The following is a 21,111-nucleotide window of genomic DNA, read 5'->3' as shown; positions in this document are numbered from 1 at the left end:
AGCTGAGTGGTTTAACCGCCACCATCTCCATATGGTGATGGTGAAACACACGGAACACTTCATGGTGAAATGTGTTAATCAGGTCAGCTGAATTAAAGCCATGGTGCATTGTTTTGATCAAAATTGACATGATTAACATGAAAAATGTTACGCCAATGTGTCGGACTCGGTAGACAGCCAGTTAAGAAACAACTTCTACATGATATAACAGTTTTTTAATACTGTACCCTAAATTGTGGATGATTAAGCTATATATCATATGCTGAAGTAAATATCTGGTGTTAACGATTAAAAAAAACAAGAACCGTACAGAACCGAAAACCGTGACCCTAAAACCGTGATACGAACCGAACCGTGGGTTTTGTGAACCGTGCCACCCCTACGTTCCATAGTTTTATGGAATGCTGAAACATTCAAATAAAGCCATAGGCTACGTGAACGCATATCGCTGATTATTAGCCTAACTTTCATTCATTTAGGTTAATGGTGTTTATTGTCATTGTTTACTTCTGTGATCCTGCATCTTGGACAAGTTCACTACGTTTTGCACTCAAAAACATAATTTTAGCTTAAATCGTGAAAAGGTTATGTCCACAACAGTAGGCTAAGTTTTGAGAGCTCTACGATAACAGATGGAGATGTGAGGGTCGTATTTTCATTCGAAATAAAATCCTGTTTTTTCTTTCTAATCCAATGATAATACTGAAAGAAAATGCAACTAGAGCACAGATTAATGGCAGAGAGCCTCGCGCATCTGATTGACAAATAAACTGCACTTATACTTATATCATTGTTTTTGTTAATATTGTGGTTATTTTGCCTCGTACATTCGGTGCAAAAGCACATGCATTTTAGACATGTCATATAGTTTTAACCATGCAATAAATGCACATCCGCGAATATAATGTGCTATCCTGTTTATTTATTAAATCGCATTTACTGCTGGGCTATGCGCCATTTCAGGAGCATCCATAATTACTATTTAAAATCAATCAGTTATTGAAATGCATCTTCATTTTACAAATAAAGTTTCAGAGATGGATGCTTTCTACATCCTTATATCCCGCGGTCAGTCCGGGACTAGGTTCCCCCATCAATATTGTTTAAAAAAACAAGAATCGAAAACAACCGCGTGAAATCGACTCCAATCGATTCCGGAACCAGGAGTTGTAAAAACAAATATTTCTGAATAACGTCATTGTTGACATAGATATACATGCTAGATGTCTCGTCTCATGACCTTTATATAGGCTATTTATGTCTCATGACCTTTATATAGGCTATTTATATTAATTTGAACAAAGTGCCTATTAATGATTGATTAACTAAAATGATACATGTGTAATTGATTAAGGGTATAATAATTACATAAATTATATCTAAATCATTCAAAAGTATTATTATTATAAATAAGCATTGTTAAAAGCCAGACGCTTTAGTCTTTAAAAACCATTTGCCATGTGTGACCTTTAATTTGGAGTAGAAACAGGGGGAGTGACTTCAGAGGTGCATCAGAGGTGTGTCACTTTACTCACAGCTGATTGGTCTAGTTTCAGTTTGAAATCTCTTATCCAGAACATAACCTGCCCAGGAGCAGGTTAGCCGTGGAGCGTAAGTAACTATGGAGATGAACACAGCTAAAAGCCAAACCACTTTAATGGTACCTAAAACCCAGGATTAGCACAAACTAAGCTTAAACATATCTGGCTAGCCAGCAAAACCGGCTTCATGGTATAGGCCCCAGGTTATCTGTGGAGCATAAGTTACTATGGAGATGAACACAGCTAAAAGCCAAACCACTTTAATGGTACCTAAAACCCAGGATTAGCACAAACTAATCTTCAAGATGGCGCCGCCGTGCTCGGTCGCCGTTCAGGTCGCTCCGCTAAGACTTTGCTTTTATTTATTATTCTACTCTCTTTTACTCTCTATTTTTTCCAACGGATCATCTGCTTTGATCTGTTACGACAGCAAAACACTTCTGGAAATTGGTTACCGCTACACTGACCTGTTTCAGGACACTTTCTCCAATCTTCCATCTGAGATTCGCCGGGACGCCGAGTTGAACAATGGCCACTCGAGTCGACGGCGAAGATTCAAAAAACACCGCGGGAAACGCGCTGGGATCCGCAACAGACTGAGAAAAAGAGCATTCAGTCCTCCTCTCCCGAGCATTTTGCTCGCAAATGTCCAATCCTTGGAGAATAAGATGGACGATCTTAGAGCCAGGATAAGTTTTCAACGGGACATGAGAGACTGCAACATCTATTGTCTGTCCGAAACATGGCTCACGCCAGCGGTCCCGGATACAGCCGTGACGCCGTCCGAGAACTTCTCTGTTTTTCGGATGGACAGAACAGCCGAGGCCGGGAAATCTAAAGGCGGTGGAGTGTGTTTCATGATAAACAAGAAATGGTGCGATCCTAGGAACATCTCCATTCTTTCGCGATCCTGCTCGCCTCACTTGGAACATTTAACTCTCATGTGCCGGCCTTTCTACCTGCCGAGGGAGTTTTCCTCGGTCATCGCTACTGCCGTTTATATTCCACCACAAGCAGACACGGGGCTGGCTTTATCTGCCCTCCATGATGTGACCAGCGGCTTCATAAACAAACACCCCGACGCTGCTTTCATCGTCGCGGGTGATTTTAACAAAGCAAACCTAAAGAAAGTATTGCCAAACTTTCACCAGCATGTCTCCTGTCCCACACGAGGAGCAAACACACTGGATCATTGCTACTCTCCGTTTAAGAACGCCTACAAAGCTCGTTCACAGCCAGCTTTTGGCAAATCGGACCATGCCGCCATTTTCCTCACACCGGAATATAAACAAAGGCTCGTTCAAGAGCCCCCGGTGAGGAGGGAAGTCAAACGCTGGTCATCCCATTCAGAGATCACGCTACAGGCAGCTCTTGATGACGTCGACTGGGACATGTTCCGCGCGAGTTCTGAAGACGTCAGCGAGTTCACAGAAGTGGCGCTCTGCTTTATTAACACACTGACAGAGCAAGCCACACAAACAATAACTATAACGTCCTTCCCTAATCAGAAACCGTGGGTGGACAGTTCAATTCGCACTGCAGTAAACTCGCGCACCACCGCTTACAATGCCGGTCTCCAAACGGGGGATATGAGGGAGTACAAAGCTTCATGTTACGACCTCCGGCGCGCCGTTAAAGCCGCAAAACTCCGCTATAAAGACCGAGTGGAATCTCATTTCCAACTCAACGACTCCCGGCGGATGTGGCAGGGACTGAGAACCATCTGTGCTTTTGGAACTAAATCCTCTGCAGAGGTGAGAGCTGATCCGTTGCTGGTGAACGAGTTAAACTCTTTCTACGCTCGCTTTGATGGTAATCGCGGCAGCGCGACTCCGGCGAGTGACGCGTCAGAGAGAGTCCCTCAGAGCAGCAACGGTCACGTGATCTCTGTCTCGGAGGACGAGGTTCGGAGGGCACTCAAACGTGTGGATGTCAGGAAAGCTGCTGGGCCGGATGGTATTTCAGGTCGTGTTCTGCGGTCCTGTGCTGATCAGCTCGCAGGGCTCTTTACATCCATATTCAACGAGTCCCTTGCTACATCTGTTGTCCCCACCTCCTTCAAACGATCCTCCATCATCCCTGTACCTAAGATCAGTAAACCCTCTTGCCTAAATGACTATCGTCCAGTGGCTCTCACATCTTTAGTCATGAAGGTCTTTGAGAGACTCATTAAAAACAACATTTGCTCCTCCATTCCTGACACTTTGGACCCTCTTCAGTTTGCCTATCGTCCCAATAGATCGACTGAAGATGCCATTTCTCACGTCCTTCACTCCTGCCTCACTCACATCGACAGCAAAAGTGGGAACTATGTCAGGCTGCTATTTATTGACTATAGCTCAGCCTTTAACACCATAGTTCCCATTAAGCTAACACACAAACTCCTGGATCTAGGCCTGAATTCTTCTCTCTGCCTCTGGATTGAAGATTTCCTCACTGGCAGACCCCAGGCGGTGAGAGTAGGCCAGTTCACCTCCACCTCCATCACCCTGAGTGTTGGAGCTCCACAGGGCTGTGTGCTGAGTCCCCTGCTCTACTCTCTCTACACCCATGACTGTTTGTCCACACACAGCTCCACCTCGATCATCAAGTTTGCTGATGATACTGTTGTCCTGGGTCTCATCTCCAACAACAATGAGACGGCATACTTGGACGAAGTGGAGCAACTGACATCATGGTGCCAGGACAACTGTCTCTCTCTGAATGTTAACAAGACCAAAGAACTGATTGTGGACTTCAGGAAGAGACAGCATCGGTCATACTCCCCTCTCATGATCAGCGGGACACCGGTAGAGAGAGTGAGCAGCTTCAAATACCTGGGAGTGAACATCTCCGAGGATCTGACCTGGACTACACACATCCAGACACAGGTGAAAAAAGCCAGGCAAAGACTGTACCACCTGCGCCAGCTGAGGAAATTCAGGGTTTCACCAGCCATCCTGAAAACTTTCTATCGAGGGGCGATAGAAAGTGTCCTGACTCAGTGCATCACAGCGTGGTACGGGAACAGCACCAGTCACGACTGCAAAGCCCTGCAAAGAGTGGTGCGCTTATCCGAGCGCATCTCAGGCTCAGCTCTCCCGTCTCTGCAGGACATCTACACCAAACGCTGCAGAGGTAGAGCTACTAAAATCATCAGAGACATTAATCACCCTGCAAACTCTCACTTCACCCTGCTGCCATCTGGTAAGCGCTTCCGTAGCCTGATGGCAAAAACTGAAAGACTCAGGAGGAGTTTCTTCCCCCAGGCCATCAGACTCCTGAACTCAGTCACGTGACTCACTTCACCCCCGCACACACATAAACATACAGTCTTTTAACATTAACATCCACATACTGCAATTGCACTGCACTTTACGTCCCTATTGTTACTGCGTAACAACCTGTAATAAACCTTGCACATTATACTTCTTTATATATACATATTATATATTTTATGTTAACCACTTATTTTTAAGTCTACAGTTTATCTCACTTATCATATCCACATATTTTTTTATATTTTTATTTTTATCTTATTTCCTATTTTTATCTTTTATTTGATTTATTTATAATTCTACTTATGTTAATACTTTTTATTCTAATTTTATTCTATTTCTATTTAATTTCTTGTAACTGTTATTTGCACTGTCCATGGAGCGGACCTGTTTACATTTCACTGCCAGTTGTATATTGTGTATATAACTGTGTATGTGACAAATAAAACTCTTGAATCTTGAATCTAAACATATCTGGCTAGCCAGCTAAACCGGCTTCATGGTATAGGCCCCAGGTTATCTGTGGAGCATAAGTTACTATGGAGATGAACACGGCTAAAAGCCAAACCACTTTAATGTTACCTAAAACCCAGGATTGGCACAAACTAAGCTTAAACATATCTGGCTAGCCAGCTAAACCGGCTTCATGGTATAGGCCCCAGGGCAGGTTATGTTCTGGATAAGAGATCTCAAACTGAAATTGGACCAATCACTTGTGAGCAAAGTGACACATCTATGATGCAATAAAGTCACTCCCCCAGTTTCTACTCCAAATTACTACATAGCAAATGGTTTTTAAAGACTAAAGTGTCTGGCTTTTAACAATGCTTATTTATTATAATAATAATTTTGAATGACTTAGATATCAATTAAGTAATTATTATACCCTTAATCCATTACACATGTATAATTTTAGTTAATCAATCATTAATAGGCACATAGTTAAAATTAATATAAATAGCCTATACAAAGGTCATACAAATAAGCTTTAAAATCAATAATTAAAGCTATACAAATGACTACATGTGAGTTTAAATGTTCAATTATCTCTATCAACTAAACTAACTTCATAACTTTTACTTGCACTGACTAAGTAAGATTTTTCTTAAAGTTGTCCACTTTCATAGACAGCTCTTTTCTTCCTGTCTATTTGTTTAAATTCTTAATATTTTTCAATCATGTAATATTCTGCAGAAGAGAGAAATGAATTTCAGTTTCACTGATCCACAGCATGTGATTGGCTGTTCACTACTGATGTCAGAGCTAAACTCAGGATCAAAGCCTGAATTGATAGAGAAAGCTGATGATCAGCATCATGAGACCAACAAAGCCTGAATAGATTGGTTTGGTTTTGTCAACTCGAAACTAATCCTGTAACCCTGAGTTTGTCAAACTACCATCATGGTACAGGCCCCAGGTCTCAAATGAAAGGTAACACTCTGAAGTTTCTTGTAGACTATTTGGATTGTATGTCAGGGGTTCTGATATAGAATGACTACACAAAATATGGAATAATTACACCAAAGTCTCTATTTTTAAACTATTATAAAAAGTGACATTTATTTGAAATACAAAATAGGTACAAGAGTCCCCTTTACAAATATACATAAAAGAAATGCTGCATGTTGAAATCCCCACCCTGTAGAGAGAACTACACTACTGTGGAGGACAGAGGTAAAAATAAAAAAATAAAAATACCCAAAAAACATATCTTGGGCTAATGCCCTTTGAAAAGGACAGTTTTATTTAGCTTCTGTCGCATGTTGTTGCTCTGTAAGCTAAGGTTAGTAACTTTAGCGATGTGGTGCAGCCGTAGCTTAAAAAACAGGGACACAACTAACGTTAACAGTGTATGGTGGTGGCTGTCTATGCCATACTGCGCAAACACATCCTCTGACCCTATCCTCTTCCGTACGATGTACACGACCTCTAGCAGTTTGATGGGCTGTGATCGTCTGGTACTTGCTGATGCCTGATGAAGGACCCACTCTGCTGCCCTCACTGTGCCTTCTGATGGAATCACCAGACCTCCATTTTTTTTTTGAAGTCAGCAGGTGGTAGCTCTGATCCTTGATGGCAGATGCAGCGTCTGTCACCAGGCTGGCACGGCAGACGTCACAGGACAGCTTCTTCAGAGCCCGTCGCACAACAAATCCTGAAATTTGAGTTAGTATAATAATATCATAACTTATAACAATAATCATTAATAAGCATGGGGAAATTAAGGGAACATTTCTCTTTTTGGACTATCGTGAGATTAGCCGCGTTTCCACCGAAATTACCCGGAACAATTTGTACCAGGAACTTTTTCCAGGAGCGTAATCTGAAAGCTCGTAAAGCTAGATTTAAAATAAGACAACGTATGTTATTATCAGATATTACGGACATTGACCGTGAGATGGCTGAGATGAACGCGTGCCATCAGACAGAAAGAGCAAGACTGATATTTACTGAACGAATGAACCTCGCAAAAGCCTTTTAAAAATGCCGGTTGAAATAAAACGCTGCGTGAGTTCAACCAATCAGCATGTTCAGCGCCCAAGTCCCACCCCCGAAAGTTCCCGAACTTTGAAAAAGTACTAGCCCGGGAGCAGGGCCGTTTGGAGGGGGAAATATTTACCCGGAACTTAATTTAGACCCTGGTTCCTGCGGTCGAAACACACCGAGTACCACCCCAAAGTTCCTAGTTCCTGGGGAAAGTTCCTGCGGTGGAAACGCGGCTATTGTTTTCCCCCAGAATTTGACTTTTGGCACTATCAGTTATAGGCAAAATCGACTTTCAGTCAGCCTTTACCTGAAATGTACACGAGCGTGTTGTCCACAAGACCATTGAAGAGGACGGAAAGGTAGCTGTGGTCATGTACTAGGGCAGGAATGTCAGCAAACGGGGATGGAAGATCTTCTCCTCCTGCTGCAGAGGACATATTTACAGCTGACAGCCTTGTAGAGGTGTCGATGACAGCTGGTAGGGACTCTGTGTCATCCTGCGCCGTCACATTCCCTCTGCATGGTTAAACAACCCCACAACGGGCCATCAGCTTCCTAAAGATGTACTTGAACTGGCTGGCATTAGGGTTGTTATTCCAGCCACCTTAAAAAACAAAAGATATACGAGTATAGTACACAGATATTCAATACATGCTTTCAAATTTTTATTCTTAAAAAAAAAAGAAAAAAAGATTTATTAGAACTAGCCACCCCTGAGTGATCTTTCCACATAAATTAAGTTGAATGACATAATCATACAATTCAGACTGTATCAGTGGTGATAAATTCACAGGCATTTTTTAAATACTCAAAATGGTTTGTGACACTTCCAGGTACTGTGTATGTCTTCAGAAAACACATTTTACCAAAAATAACAACATATGGACCAACAAACTGAAAACAATACAAGCATTTGCTGACACTTTGTGTCACTTAGTGTAGCGGCTGGTAAATATAAATGATGAACCCTACCGGATGCTCTGATGGAGTTGAAGACATTTAACCACGTAGCCATTTAACCACTAACCCAAGCATCCCTATTGTGGACACTGGACATACAAAAAATAGCTATAATCTCAACATGTATCAGCACGAGACATGAGCTATTAGATCAGTAAGTTTAACCATTCATGAGAATATTGTCTGTAGTGCTAATGAAGAATACCTTTGCAATGAACTGGGATGTGGCAGGTGAATATGTAGGGTATCTCTCAGGTAGTGATATGCCTTTGGACCATGCAGATGGAGTGTAAGGGCAAAATCTCTCTGGGCCTTGGTGTACTCTACACCCTGCCTCGACAGGAGATGAACCGGAAGATCTGAAATTCAATTAGCAAAGTGATTCAGTAGGTATCCTTTAAATAGTAACTAGGAAGTCAACAAAGAACATAAAATACACAAAATATTCAATGTAATATTTTTATTTTACCTGAGTAGCATTCAAGGTTGTCTTTCAGCTCTTTGTTGATGAGATTTTTCTCCTTCAGTTCCTCCAGAAGAGCCTGCATGTTCATCTTGGCCCTGTTTTCTCTCCTCAAAGCATTACTCTTCTCCCGCTGCAGTTTCCTCAATTGCGCGGAGGATTCTTCAAGTTTGGCCTTTATAGCCTTAGGGCAAGCAGGCAACGCATACAAGTGGTCAGTGGCCTGCCACTTGAGGCTCAAACTCCTATCTCCAGTGGCTCCCTGTTGTTTTGCCAAAATATACAAATATATAAATAATAGTAATATGGAAATGAATAAGTTACTTTTTTAACAATTCAATCTTCACTTTTCAATTCTGTGAGCACAAATACATGTTTAGGCTCTCCAATTCTCCAAAAAACAACATAACAGCATACATTTAAGAAATTGTATAGGCTTGTCCAGTTATAAGGCAAAATATGTTTGCTGAGATAGCCAGTAGTTCTCAAACTTTTTACACAGAGTACCACCTCAAATAATATTGGGCTCTTAGACTACTAACACCAAGATAAAGGATTTAATATAACAAGCCACAGGATGCTCTCATTTGTTTGACATCCCCATGCAAACACTCACAACATCAGGTTTAGGTACATCCTGAGACAAGTCCATTGGCAGGTTGTCTTCCGCTCTTCTAGAGGTGGTTGTGTTTCCGGTTGCTACCAGCTAAAATAAAGTAAAGAAGTTTTGAGTGTCTAAAATGTGCTGTAATAAACACATTATATAACTTGCAGAAACAAAAAACTAAAGTGACATTTAATCACATATTGATATATCAATCTTATACACCTTGAATTATTGTTGGTCAATGATACACATACCCTTTGAAGATGAGCTGGAAAGTTGAAAATGTTTGGCACAACACCCTCTTTAAGCCGGACATTCTGCCCCGTTCTGTCAAAGTCCTCACTCCTGAAGTGCTCACTGCAGAGCAGTGTCCTGTCAGAGGCAACAAAATCAACCCTTCTTAGGGCAAGTTCCCACTGCCTCCTCATCTTTCCGGATTTGGGAAACCTTAAAAAGGTGAGAAATGTACTCAGATATATAAATTGTCAACATTTCCATCCCTTTTTTCCTTCTTTCAACATTAAGGGTAAGGACAAAAATACACACCTAAATTATCATATGTTTGGGGTAATTGTATGTTTAAATGTGCGTGTGCACATGTATGCATGTATGTACTTTAGAATAAGACAACCACACTAAACTAGTTATAAAAAGGTGTCCAAAAGAAACATTCTGCGATTGTGTAAAAGCTTTGGGTCAACAACAATCTTGTAATACTATTATGTCATAGCCCCGCTTTTCCTGTGTAACAGGACCTGTATTGTACATACATCCACTAAGTAACTAACGATTATCCCAAATATAATCATAATATTAACATCTTACAGGTGAAAGGTGATCCCACGGGCTCTCGTTTTGAGACTACGGCGATTGGAGCATCCATAGGCTGCACAAAAGTCTGGCATCTTCTTCTATAAAGCCAGCAATTCCCTGTATCATAATGTAAGACGTTTTTAACAAACCAAACCGATTGGAAATCATGTGCAACTTAAATTTTAAAAGAAAGAGCAATTCTGCCTCTACTACTGATGTAAAATTGCTGGGTAACGTTAGCAGCTAAACTGTAACTACTAAGTTAGGTCTCACTCAAAGCTTATTGTTATTAGCCAGCTAATAACTACAACCACATTCACAAAGATTGTAATCTAGACAAAAGATTAGTTGTCATAAAATCGTTATTGGTGTCAGTAAAACCGTAATAATTGAACAGCTCGATTGTGGTCTCAGTCTTGATAACTTGCCCAAATAGCCGTGATACTATGCTGCACGATTAAAAAGAAAAGAAAAGCTGCAATTTCAACATATTCAAGCATCCAGAAATATAGCCACGTTAATAAAGTTTGTAAAAATCCAAACAATTTGTAAATCTGTCAAGATTTCAGCGAGATAAGAGTATTTGTGTTTGTGCAGATCACTCACCTTACATCAGATAACGTTACCACAGAGCCAGAACGCTTGCCTGTGACAAGATGGCCGCCGGTGATGACGATAGTGACTCCGCCTTAAGACATCTAGCTTTTATTATGTATATCTGTGATTGTTGATACCCCTTTTTTTACGGTCTATGGTCGATACCAGCAGGGGTTCAGAAAAAAAACGGCAGCTGGCAGCATATGGAATAAAATTTGTGCCATAATTAAACAAACAAATCCAGCATTTTGCAAACAAACACTATCTGCTTCGCAAAGGAAATCTCGACTTGCAAACAAATAGAAAGTGATGTGCATATACAAAGTCAGTTTGAGCGAGAACGCAGAGGAGTAACAAACATGTGTTGTGTTTTGCAAATAATAAATGAGTGAGCACACATCATATCTCACAAATAAATACAAACCATCCTACAAATTACATGTAACCTTTGAACAAATCTAGTCAATACAAATGCAATATCTGTCTGTTACAAGACTCGCACAGATTTTCTCACAAATGCAGCTCGCGCAGATTTTCTCACAAATGCAGCTCGCGCAGATTTTCTCACAAATGCAGCTCCCGCAGATTTTCTCACAAATGCAGCTCGCGCAGATTTTCTCACAAATGTAGAGCAACTTCCTCTTCCAAAACAGCAGATGGCGCTTTGGGTCAATTTACACTTAGGTCTCCCCCGAGAAACCCTGAAACCAACACTTTTCCAGCTGACGAAATGAGCGGTGAACAGGTGAGTTTCTGTATAATAACCCTTTTTGAGATGTTCTTTTGCTAATTGTTCATTACATATCTAAACAACAAGCCACGTTAGCACTTATTAGCAACCCATTATCTGTATATAGGCTATAGGACCGGGTCCGTGTAACGCTTCACAATTCAATTTTCAGACCATATAGTGCAAATGCAAAAAATAAAATATTGAAACAAACGTCCATTTTTTCCTTTTTCTCGGTTACTTCATCAGTGGATTTTTGCCATTTTCTCTCCATTTTTCAAATTTCCTTTTGCTAAATTATGACTTAAGAAATTATCTTTTGAATAAATTGAAATCTAACCGATTTTATTTTCCTTCTATTTTTCCCCCCCAATTTACGTGGACTGTGCCAGACATGATTTTTGTTGAGTTTTGTTTTGCAGAAATAATTTCTTTGAAGTGAATTTAGTTTTCTATAAATTGTATTTTAATTTTGATCAAGGTTCATCTAATTGCCTGTATATTTAATACATAAGAAGCAAACCAAGAATGCCGGGAATGGATTGGCATGCGTAACGAACCCACTGGCCATGTTTCCGCTGCCTTTGAGTAGCCTAAGGCTGAAATAGCGTCTTTCTGTTTTTAATAAATTTTTTGAATATAAGTCTTAATTACAATAGGCCTATTATAGACAGTTATGATATTTGTGGCTGCACCGGGGTCCATCATTACTAGGTTAAAGTTACACGCTTATCATTAGTGATCCATGGCACCTGTTACCCATGGCTGTTATGAACTGCAGGCTTCAATCAATAAATTACAACAATTTCGTGCTATGGGCACTGCCACTGATACAGGCAGCGGATGATATTTTTCTGCTTTCAAACAAGTGTGACAAAGGCATGGGCTAAATACATTCTCTAATGTGGATACAGACATATATACACACATCACTATACAACACCCTATTAGGAGAAAATACATGTCGTTTTAATGAGAAAAATATGTCGTTTTAACGACATAAGATCTCGTTATTACGAGACAATTATGTTGTTTTTACGACATAAGATCTCGTTATTACGAGAAAAGATGTTGTTTTAACGACATAAGATTTTTTTTTTATTTGTCCTTTGTTTTACCAGGGTAGTCACATTGAGACAGTAGTCTCTTTTCCATAAGATCTCGTTATTATGACATAATTGAGTGAAAAAAATAATATGTATGTGGCAGCAATGCGTCACCGTAATATTTACATAAGGCAAAATGTTTAAAATCTATCTGAATTGGTAGCCTATGTCTGTGACTGTCTTTCCACTTTTTCTTTCTTTATAATTTTGTTAAAGTTATAAAGTTCAGCAATTTTTTGTTAGCTTTTATTCACATCTTAACCTAGCCTACATGCAAACATACAAAATATTTGGGCCTAAATAAACTCCTTTGCCGATGTTTTCACTTAGTGATCATCATTCTTCGTTTCCACGGCAACATTGAACTTTTCATTGAATATACTGCTTCTCACATCTTCTCTTGCCCTTAAATTTAGCAGTCATTAACTCAGTTCATTACAAGCCGTTAGCCGAGAATGATAGGCTTTGATATGCCTATGTATATGTAGGCTATATAATGATATGCTGCAAGTCAAGAGTAGCGGATTCATAATTTGTAACGTTTAATTATCAAATGGCAAGTCCTTAAATCATTCGGGTACATCGAGGCATGCATCAATATAATAAAGTAGGTGTGTGTGTGTGTGTGTGCATGCGTGCACGTGAGTGTGTGTGTGTGTGTGTGTGTGTGTGTGTGTGTGTGTGTGTGTGTGTGTGTGTGTGTGTGTGTGTGTGTGTGTGTGTATGTGTTTGTGCATGCGTGCACGTGAGTGTGTGTGTGTGTGTGTGTATGTGTAGCCTACTAATAACAAATAAGTATAGATAAATACAAAGCAGCGGGCGAAATAAGTAGCCAGGCCACCGTTTTGCCCGCTGCTCCCGATGGCCAGACCTGAATTCTACATTTAGCACAGTTATTAACAATAAAAACTATGGCGTCCTCTGTGTTAGCCTTTTAAACTATAAGTTACTTCTCAACGTGCACACAGGCTATAGCCTAAATAAACGATGTAAAACAGTCCGCGACCTCCCCCCGCTAACGTTATATGGCACAGTCCACGTAAATTGGGGGAAAAAATAGAAGGAAAATAAAATCGGTTAGATTTCAATTTATTCAAAAGATAATTTCTTAAGTCATAATTTAGCAAAAGGAAATTTGAGAAAAGGAGAGAAAATGGCAAAAATCCACTGATGAAGTAACCGAGAAAAAGGAAAAAATGGACGTTTGTTTCAATATTTTATTTTTTGCATTTGCACTATAGCCTATGGTCTGAAAATTGAATTGTGAAGCGTTACACGGACCGGGGTCCTGCCATCATAGGTTGCTTTTTACATCGTGTCTACACTGCATGCGAGCGACGCATTGCAAATATGACATATGCAGTCCCCAAATTATTATTTTGGACAGAAAAATTAAATCCACTTTTAAATTAGATTAAAATGATTATTCAAACTCACCTACCTGTGATTTTCTAATGATCCGAAAGACCTTGTTTAGCATGTTCAGGTGTGTTTGATTAGGGTTAGAGCTAAAATCTGCAGTGCATTTGCCCTCCAGGGCAAGATTTGAATAACCCTGGTCTACACTGAACAAGTTTGTTGTTCTCTATAATAACTTAATAGGAACATTTTAATCTAATTTAAAAGTGGATTTAATTTTTCTGTCCAAAATAATAATTTGGGGACTGCATATGTCATATGCAAGTTCACATTCACTATAGTTTGCAATGCGTCGCTCGCATCGTCGCTCGCACGAGTGAGCGAGCTGCCTGTGACAAGATGGCCGCCAGGTGCGGACGTCGACCTCCATTGGCCAGCAGCGCGGACGAGACATCTAGCCTTTATTATATATATCAATGAACCAGACAACCTGCCAAAGTAGGCGGTACCTGCCGCTTCACGATCTCCAATCACTAGCATCCAAAGAGTGACAGCAACCAATCAGATGATGACCGGGCTACAGCAGCGTGTACAGTGATGATGTCGGCAGAGCTAAAATCATAGACATAATAATGTCTATGGCTAAAATGAGGTAGGTTTGTTAATAACTTTAATATCAGCGAACGACAGGATCGCTACCTACTGTAGTTAATTGTTTAAAGAGTCTGTCAAACATTAACTTATCAAAGCAGAAGAGTCGACACTCCAGACTGTGGAATAATTGTGTTCATGGTAAGTAGTAAATGACCAGGGTTAACATTAATGATAGACAGTTTAATCAGTTGTAAAACACCAGGATATGCCTTTTGTAGGTGTTGTCAAATCTGCAGTTTGATTTATATTCATAATTGTTATAAAGTGTGTGTGTGGGGGGGGGGGGGGGCACTACTATACTGTATATTGCGCTGGACTGGGAGTTTGAATTTACTCAGGTAAGCATAATACAATTTTTATTTATTTATCAAATGTATTTTGAGACGTTTTAACTGTAATTGAATTTGAATGTATCTGCTGTGCTTCAGCATGACTCCTATCAGTGAATCTGCTGGTGTCAGAAATAAAGAAGGGAAGGAATAGACTATGTGAATTCAAGCAATTTTTGACTTTAACTTTTGAATATTAGTAATCAATAATTCATATTTTCCAGGAAGCCACAGTGCACATTTGTTGCAGAAGGATGCAGGCAAAACAACAGACGAGGTAACAGCACATTCAGTGTGACAGAAGCTCATTTCAAGTGTTACCCTCTCATACTGTATCTACAGTATCTTTCTGATTAAAATACAGAACAAATGCATTTCTCAAGTACTAACTGCACCCATAGGATGTGCATTCTGTATTAAAGGAAGTTACTGTCGTGATGTATAGAAAATAGTGTTTAATGACAATGTCAGTCGTTTCTGTTTTTTAATGCCACATTGTTGCCAGATAAATTCTTCTTCGTGTGGTCATTGAGGTGGGTGATCCTGCTTTTGTAAACTTGGGTCTTGTATGTTTGCATACATAAACTAAGTTTTCAATAGTGTATAAAGGCCATTATGTTTGTATTTTTAAAAAAATGTATTCGCTTTGGTAGTATTTTACATTTACAAGTAAGGTGTACATTTTCAAAACACTTAGTACAAAAATCCAAACTGATCACAATTGTAACACAGCTAGTCATTCTTTCAAAACCTGATCTCATGCTCATATTCCACATACCGTAATCATTGTTTCAAACACAAGATTATTATAATATGTAATGAGAACATTTGGTTTAATCACTGAAAAACAACAGTGTGATCTTTCAATTTAGTACTTTTAACAATCAGTTCATTCAACAGCAAACAATGCAAGATACATGTTTCAAATCTCCCTCATTGCTGAATTATCTAACACAGGCTACATATGCCTCATTAGAAAATACACTTACATTACCTAACTTATGTAATTGAATCCATAATGTTTGTGATAGTATTCAGTGTGTTATCAAAAGGTGTGATACAGCTATGACACAGCCATGAGGTTCTGTGCTATAACAGAGTTTGCTGCCAATAAATGTTCTCACTTCTCACTGTGCCATATGACTGAATCTGTATTGTAGTTGAGCTTTATAAGGGTGAGTTACAGTAATGTGACAATTTACAGTATCACATGGCATACATACTGTAATGTAAAATGCTATATTTGATACCATCTGTCTCCCTTCTTCTGATTTCTGATCAGTATGATGTTTCACCTTCATTGACTATTTCCTCTCCCTTATACTCTATTCTTCTCTATTTACAAATTGCAAATATTTCTGCCCCCCCCCCCCTCTATATTATTTACCCTTACACTAAACCTACCCATCACAGAAACATTTCTGCATTTTTACATTTTCAAAAAAACTAATTCTGTATGATTTATAAGCCTGACCAGGATTTAGGATATTGCCATCTTTATGGGGACATTTCGTGCCCATAATGTAGAGTTTACCAGGCCACACACACACACACACACACACCTTATAATCTAAGATAAAATTGCTTTTAATGTAAAAATTAATCATTTAATTTGGTAATCGATACCGGAAATTAGAAACAAAGTTATGTTTAAACAAAACTATGTCTATTATCAATAGCTATAGAAATCTATTGGTGTACCAAATGATTAATTGATTAACCATTAAGATAATTTGGATCAAATAACAGACAAATGTATTTAACTGAACGAGAAGAGATGCAGATAAGAAGTGTGACAGTAAGGTCTTTATGAAAGGCAGTAACTGTGAATGAAACATTTATAAAGATGAAACGCTTATTTAGCAGGGCTCTCAAGTTTTGAAGACAGGCAAGAGTGACATCTCCAACCCCCCACCCAAACACAACAATGGGGGTGTTGTTGTGTTTGGTAAGGATCACTGAACACAATTGGCGGGACGCCTGCCGCTCTTTTATTGATCACCTTTTTGTCGAATCATATATTTGAGTAATTATCATAAATCATAGGTATCATTCGAAAGCTTAGGAACTCAAAATTCATCCTGTGAAAACCGTTTTGAAATCGGACGTTGCGTTACCATGGAAACACTAATCTAAATTCTCCTCCCCCTAGTGGGCGGTGTCATATTTCATATTACAAAATGTATTTTAACCACTTTATAATCAAAGTCTTTTCTAATCTTGACAAAACACATATCATCGGAAAGGTCTGGTGACTGGTATTTGGTGACTGTTTTGTTATGTAAGTGATATTTGGACAGAAATTTACAGGAAAATGTATAAAAAAAACTACCAATGAAATGTGGATAACACCCGGTGGCTATTTATAGTAATTTTAGAGTAAAACATTTTTGTAAAATATATATTTTGTATAAAATAAAAATATTTAGTACAGTATTTTTCATTTACAGTAAATTTAAACTTCCATAACTTTTTCATACTTTCATATTTTGAATTGCTTTCACTTCAGCAATAATCTGCTGAGTGTCTTCTTTAAAACAAGACCAGACTTAAATTTCCATTAATTCATTTGTGTGTGTGTGTGTGTGTGTGAGTGTGAGTGTGAGTGTGAGTGTGAGTGTGAGTGTGAGTGTGAGTGTGTGAGAGAGAGAGAGAGAGAGAGAGTTTTGAGTTTTTCACAACAACTTTTATTTCTCAGAGCTTCACATTGTAACTGTTACATTCTAATCACACTCTTGTCACATACTTATTGCAATGCCAAATCAAAAAACAACATTCCATCCACAACTGTGCAAATAGCTTCATTATGTCCCCACCTTTGCAAAAAACCTTCATAATCATTAACCAACTTATAAAACTTAAAATCAATCAGAACCCGACTTTTCACCAAATTTTTAAAAACAGTCTCAACTTTTTGCCCCACTATACCTTCTAGTTTTATTTTCCTTGATATATATATATATATATATATATATATATATATATATATATAGCTCTTTTAGCTTGTCCAACCAAGAAATTTAGCAGTTGACCTTTGCGTTTTTGTGCCGCTCTATAACATGGACCGAGAATGAAATTCTGACTGGAGAAGTTGTCACCAAAATTAAGAAACATTAACTTGAGTATACTAAACAAATTCATTAATCTTAAGCATTCTAAAAAGCAGTGAAAAATCGTTTCCCTTATTTTACAGAAAGGACATTCATCAGACACATTGGAATTAATAACGCTCACAAATGCATTAACAGCAACTGTGCCGTGCAATATTTTCCATTGAAGATCACCAGTGTGCTTTTCTAATGGTGACTTATAAAGAATTCTCCATACAGGTTTAACATCATCTTCCAACCCCAGTTTTTCTCTCCACACTGTATCCTTTCGTTCTTTAAGAATTGTTTTGTTTAAAACCTTTACACAGCATTTATATAACACTTTACTTTGAACATCTTGAAAATTCAAATTCTCCAGACTTTTCAAATCCAAAAAAACGCCACTTAAACCCTTTAAATCAGGAGTAATTAACATTATTGGAAATGGATCTGTAGTAGTATAAACCACTTTGCCGTTATAATATTCTTTCAACAACATTTTTTCTTCTACTGACAACCTTTGCATTAACAAATCTAACACTTTTCCAACTTGTCGTACAGATTGAATTCCCAAATGAGATGCCACTGATTGAGCGTTACATAGCTCAGGGCCACCAATGTCCATTAAATGATGTAACTTTAATGTTTTGGATGAACACAGTATTTGAGATAGTCCTGGTGTGGCTTCACAAGTCACATCCAACCTCGCTCCATGAACAAGAGGTTCCTCAAGCAGCCAGTACAGAGATGTTGTGTCTTGCCTCTGTTTTTTAAAAAGTTGCCAGACATTAAAGCAGCACTAGGTAGTTTTTGCTCTCGGGGTCCCCCTACAGTTGGGAAACAGTATTGTCCTCTACTACTGTCGTAAACTCTGTCAGGGGATGCATCGCACGTGCATTTGTTGACATGACAACCATGATAGCCCTGAACACTGCCGGAGTTCACATGCAGGTGTTCTGCTTGCGTCGCGTGTGAAATGTCTTCATCCCAGGTACAGTGGCATATGTTTCAGCATGTCATATGAATATAATTTCATGGGTTTTATTTTTTTCAAACGCCAAATGATCGCGATGCTCACGTTTACAAGCCAGTGTCATTATAGTAGCCTAGTCTATTGGTTCCCGTTTTACAGAATCTATATGATACTTCAATTCAATGTTTTTGTGGTAGGTAATAATAACCATATATCGTCAATATTATAATATCAAGCTACCATAGATGAATCTGCAAATTTGAAAAATCGATTTGCATTATAGTTTGAGGCAAGACAAATAAACCAATATCACAGACATGTTAGGTATCCTAAAATATGATTTTGTACGTCTTATCATATGTATTTACTTGCAAGAATGTAGCCCCTCCTCCTTCAGCTCACGCCAACGAGCAAACGCTGGCCCAATGTTGATCCTCATCCTGCCTTTAATCCGATCACTTTCTCGTTTCCTCTTTTTGCTTTCCTCCGACAAAACCTTTGCTTTCTTATTTTTCTGTGCTGCTTCGGCCATGACTATAACATTCGGCAAACAAATGATAGTTTGGCTTGCACGTCCGAATTTAAGGAAGTGGGGGTGGTGGTGGAAGTGACGTATATGCCGTAAAGCAGTCGAATTTTGTAGTTCTTTTTTTTCTCGGGTTACTACCCGAAACCCGAAGTTTAAAAGTACGAATAAAAACGATACAGACCTCCTCAGGCGATGGCAGACGTGTCATTCAACCTATTGTAAGTCGATGTATCATCACAAGAGGTTTGAAAATATATTATAAAGGTTGAAAAGTTACCTAGTGCTGCTTTAAAAAGTCCTTTGTAGAATTGAATCGACGTATTCAACTGTAGTTTGCCGAAGTCTGTTAGAAAGAGTCCTGAGTTCAAATTCAATCCACTCACTTGATTAAAGATTGTCACCTACTTTCCTCCATACCAAATTCTCTGGTCCAGTCAAGTATCTCTGTATAAACAACAATCGAAAAGTCGCTCTTCTGCTGGCCAGATGTATGAGTCCTTGTCCGCCCTTCTCCGTGGGGAGAAACAGTACGCTCTGGGCAATCCAGTGAAATCCACTCCAGAAAAAGTCTACTAAAATGGCTTGTAGTTTTGCCAAAAGCCCAATAGGAGGATCAATACAAGTCAAACGGTGCCATAACATTGATGCAACCAAATTGTTAATAACTATAACTCTCCCTCTAAAAGACATCTTTGGCAAAAGCAACTTCCATTGTCTAATTTCCCTTTTACTTTTTCTAAAATACCTTCCCAATTTTTTTGTATCATAGACTCATTCCCAAGATAAACTCCCAGATACTTAATTCCATCATTTCTCCAGGACAGGCCTCCTGGTAAACTAGGAGGAACTCCATCCCATTTACCACACACCAATGCCTCACTTTTAGGCCAGTTTACTTTGGCTGAAGAAATAATGCCAAAATCATCAATAATTTTCTTTAACATCAATATATCATTTTGATCTTTAATCATAACAATAATATCATCAGCATAAGCTGATAATTTGACTTTTTCACCTGATTGTGGTATCGACCAGCCTTCAACATTATTTCTGATTTTTACCAACAAAGGTTCAATCGCCAAGGCATACAACATATCTGACAATGCACATCCCTGTCTGATCCCTCTTTTGACTTTAAAAGGTGCACACAAACCTCCATTTATCTTCAGCACACTCTCAATGTCCTGATACAAAACCTTGATCATAGCAATAAAACCTGAGTTGAACCCAAACTCCTCCAGTGTACGCCAGAGATAGCCGTGCTCAACCCGATCAAACGCCTTTTCCTGATCTATGGAAATAAGACCAGTATTTAAACCCAATAACCTAGATACTTCCAAACTATCTCGATTCAAAAATATATTATCAAAGATAGACCTCTTAGGCACACAGTACGTCTGATCGTGATGAATGACCCGACCAATTACCTCCCTCAGTCTTATTGCCAAAACTTTGGATAACATTTTCAAATCAGTGCACAGAAGTGAAACGGGTTGCCAATTCTTCATATCCTTCAAATCTCCCTTCTTTGGCAGCAGGGTTATGACTGCCCTTCTGCAGCTCAGTGGTAGCAAGCCATCAGCCAGACTCTCACTCAGTACTGCAAGCAAGTCATCC

General features: G+C 39.0%; 1 protein-coding gene across 12 annotated transcripts; it reads right to left on the bottom strand.

Moving 5' to 3' along the window:
- Positions 1 to 5,954: 5,954 nt before the first annotated feature.
- LOC307142962 (THAP domain-containing protein 6-like) lies at positions 5,955 to 10,781 on the bottom strand. 12 transcript variants are annotated; one of them, XM_079844197.1, is made up of 9 exons: positions 10,735 to 10,781; positions 10,510 to 10,577; positions 10,141 to 10,245; positions 9,570 to 9,762; positions 9,325 to 9,414; positions 8,715 to 8,970; positions 8,451 to 8,604; positions 7,593 to 7,889; positions 6,335 to 6,953 (listed from the first exon to the last, which is right to left on the bottom strand). In XM_079844197.1, the coding sequence occupies exons 3-8, from the start codon at positions 10,218 to 10,220 to the stop codon at positions 7,877 to 7,879; spliced, it is 786 nt and encodes a 261-aa protein (XP_079700323.1). In that variant the 5' UTR covers positions 10,221 to 10,245; positions 10,510 to 10,577; positions 10,735 to 10,781; the 3' UTR covers positions 6,335 to 6,953; positions 7,593 to 7,876. The 12 variants fall into 12 exon arrangements, with proteins under 12 accessions (XP_079700320.1, XP_079700323.1, XP_079700322.1 ...); XM_079844196.1 differs by having other exon boundaries at positions 10,557 to 10,577; positions 10,735 to 10,778; XM_079844192.1 differs by lacking the exon at positions 10,510 to 10,577 and adding an exon at positions 8,258 to 8,334 and having other exon boundaries at positions 6,336 to 6,953; positions 10,735 to 10,778.
- Positions 10,782 to 21,111: the final 10,330 nt, after the last annotated feature.

The sequence above is a fragment of the Gobio gobio genome (assembly GCF_949357685.1).
Source record: "Gobio gobio genome assembly, chromosome: 19".
NCBI classification, from domain to species: domain Eukaryota; kingdom Metazoa; phylum Chordata; class Actinopteri; order Cypriniformes; family Gobionidae; genus Gobio; species Gobio gobio.
Note: the sequence above shows the minus strand (reverse complement) of the source record. Positions and strands in the feature narration are given on the sequence as shown.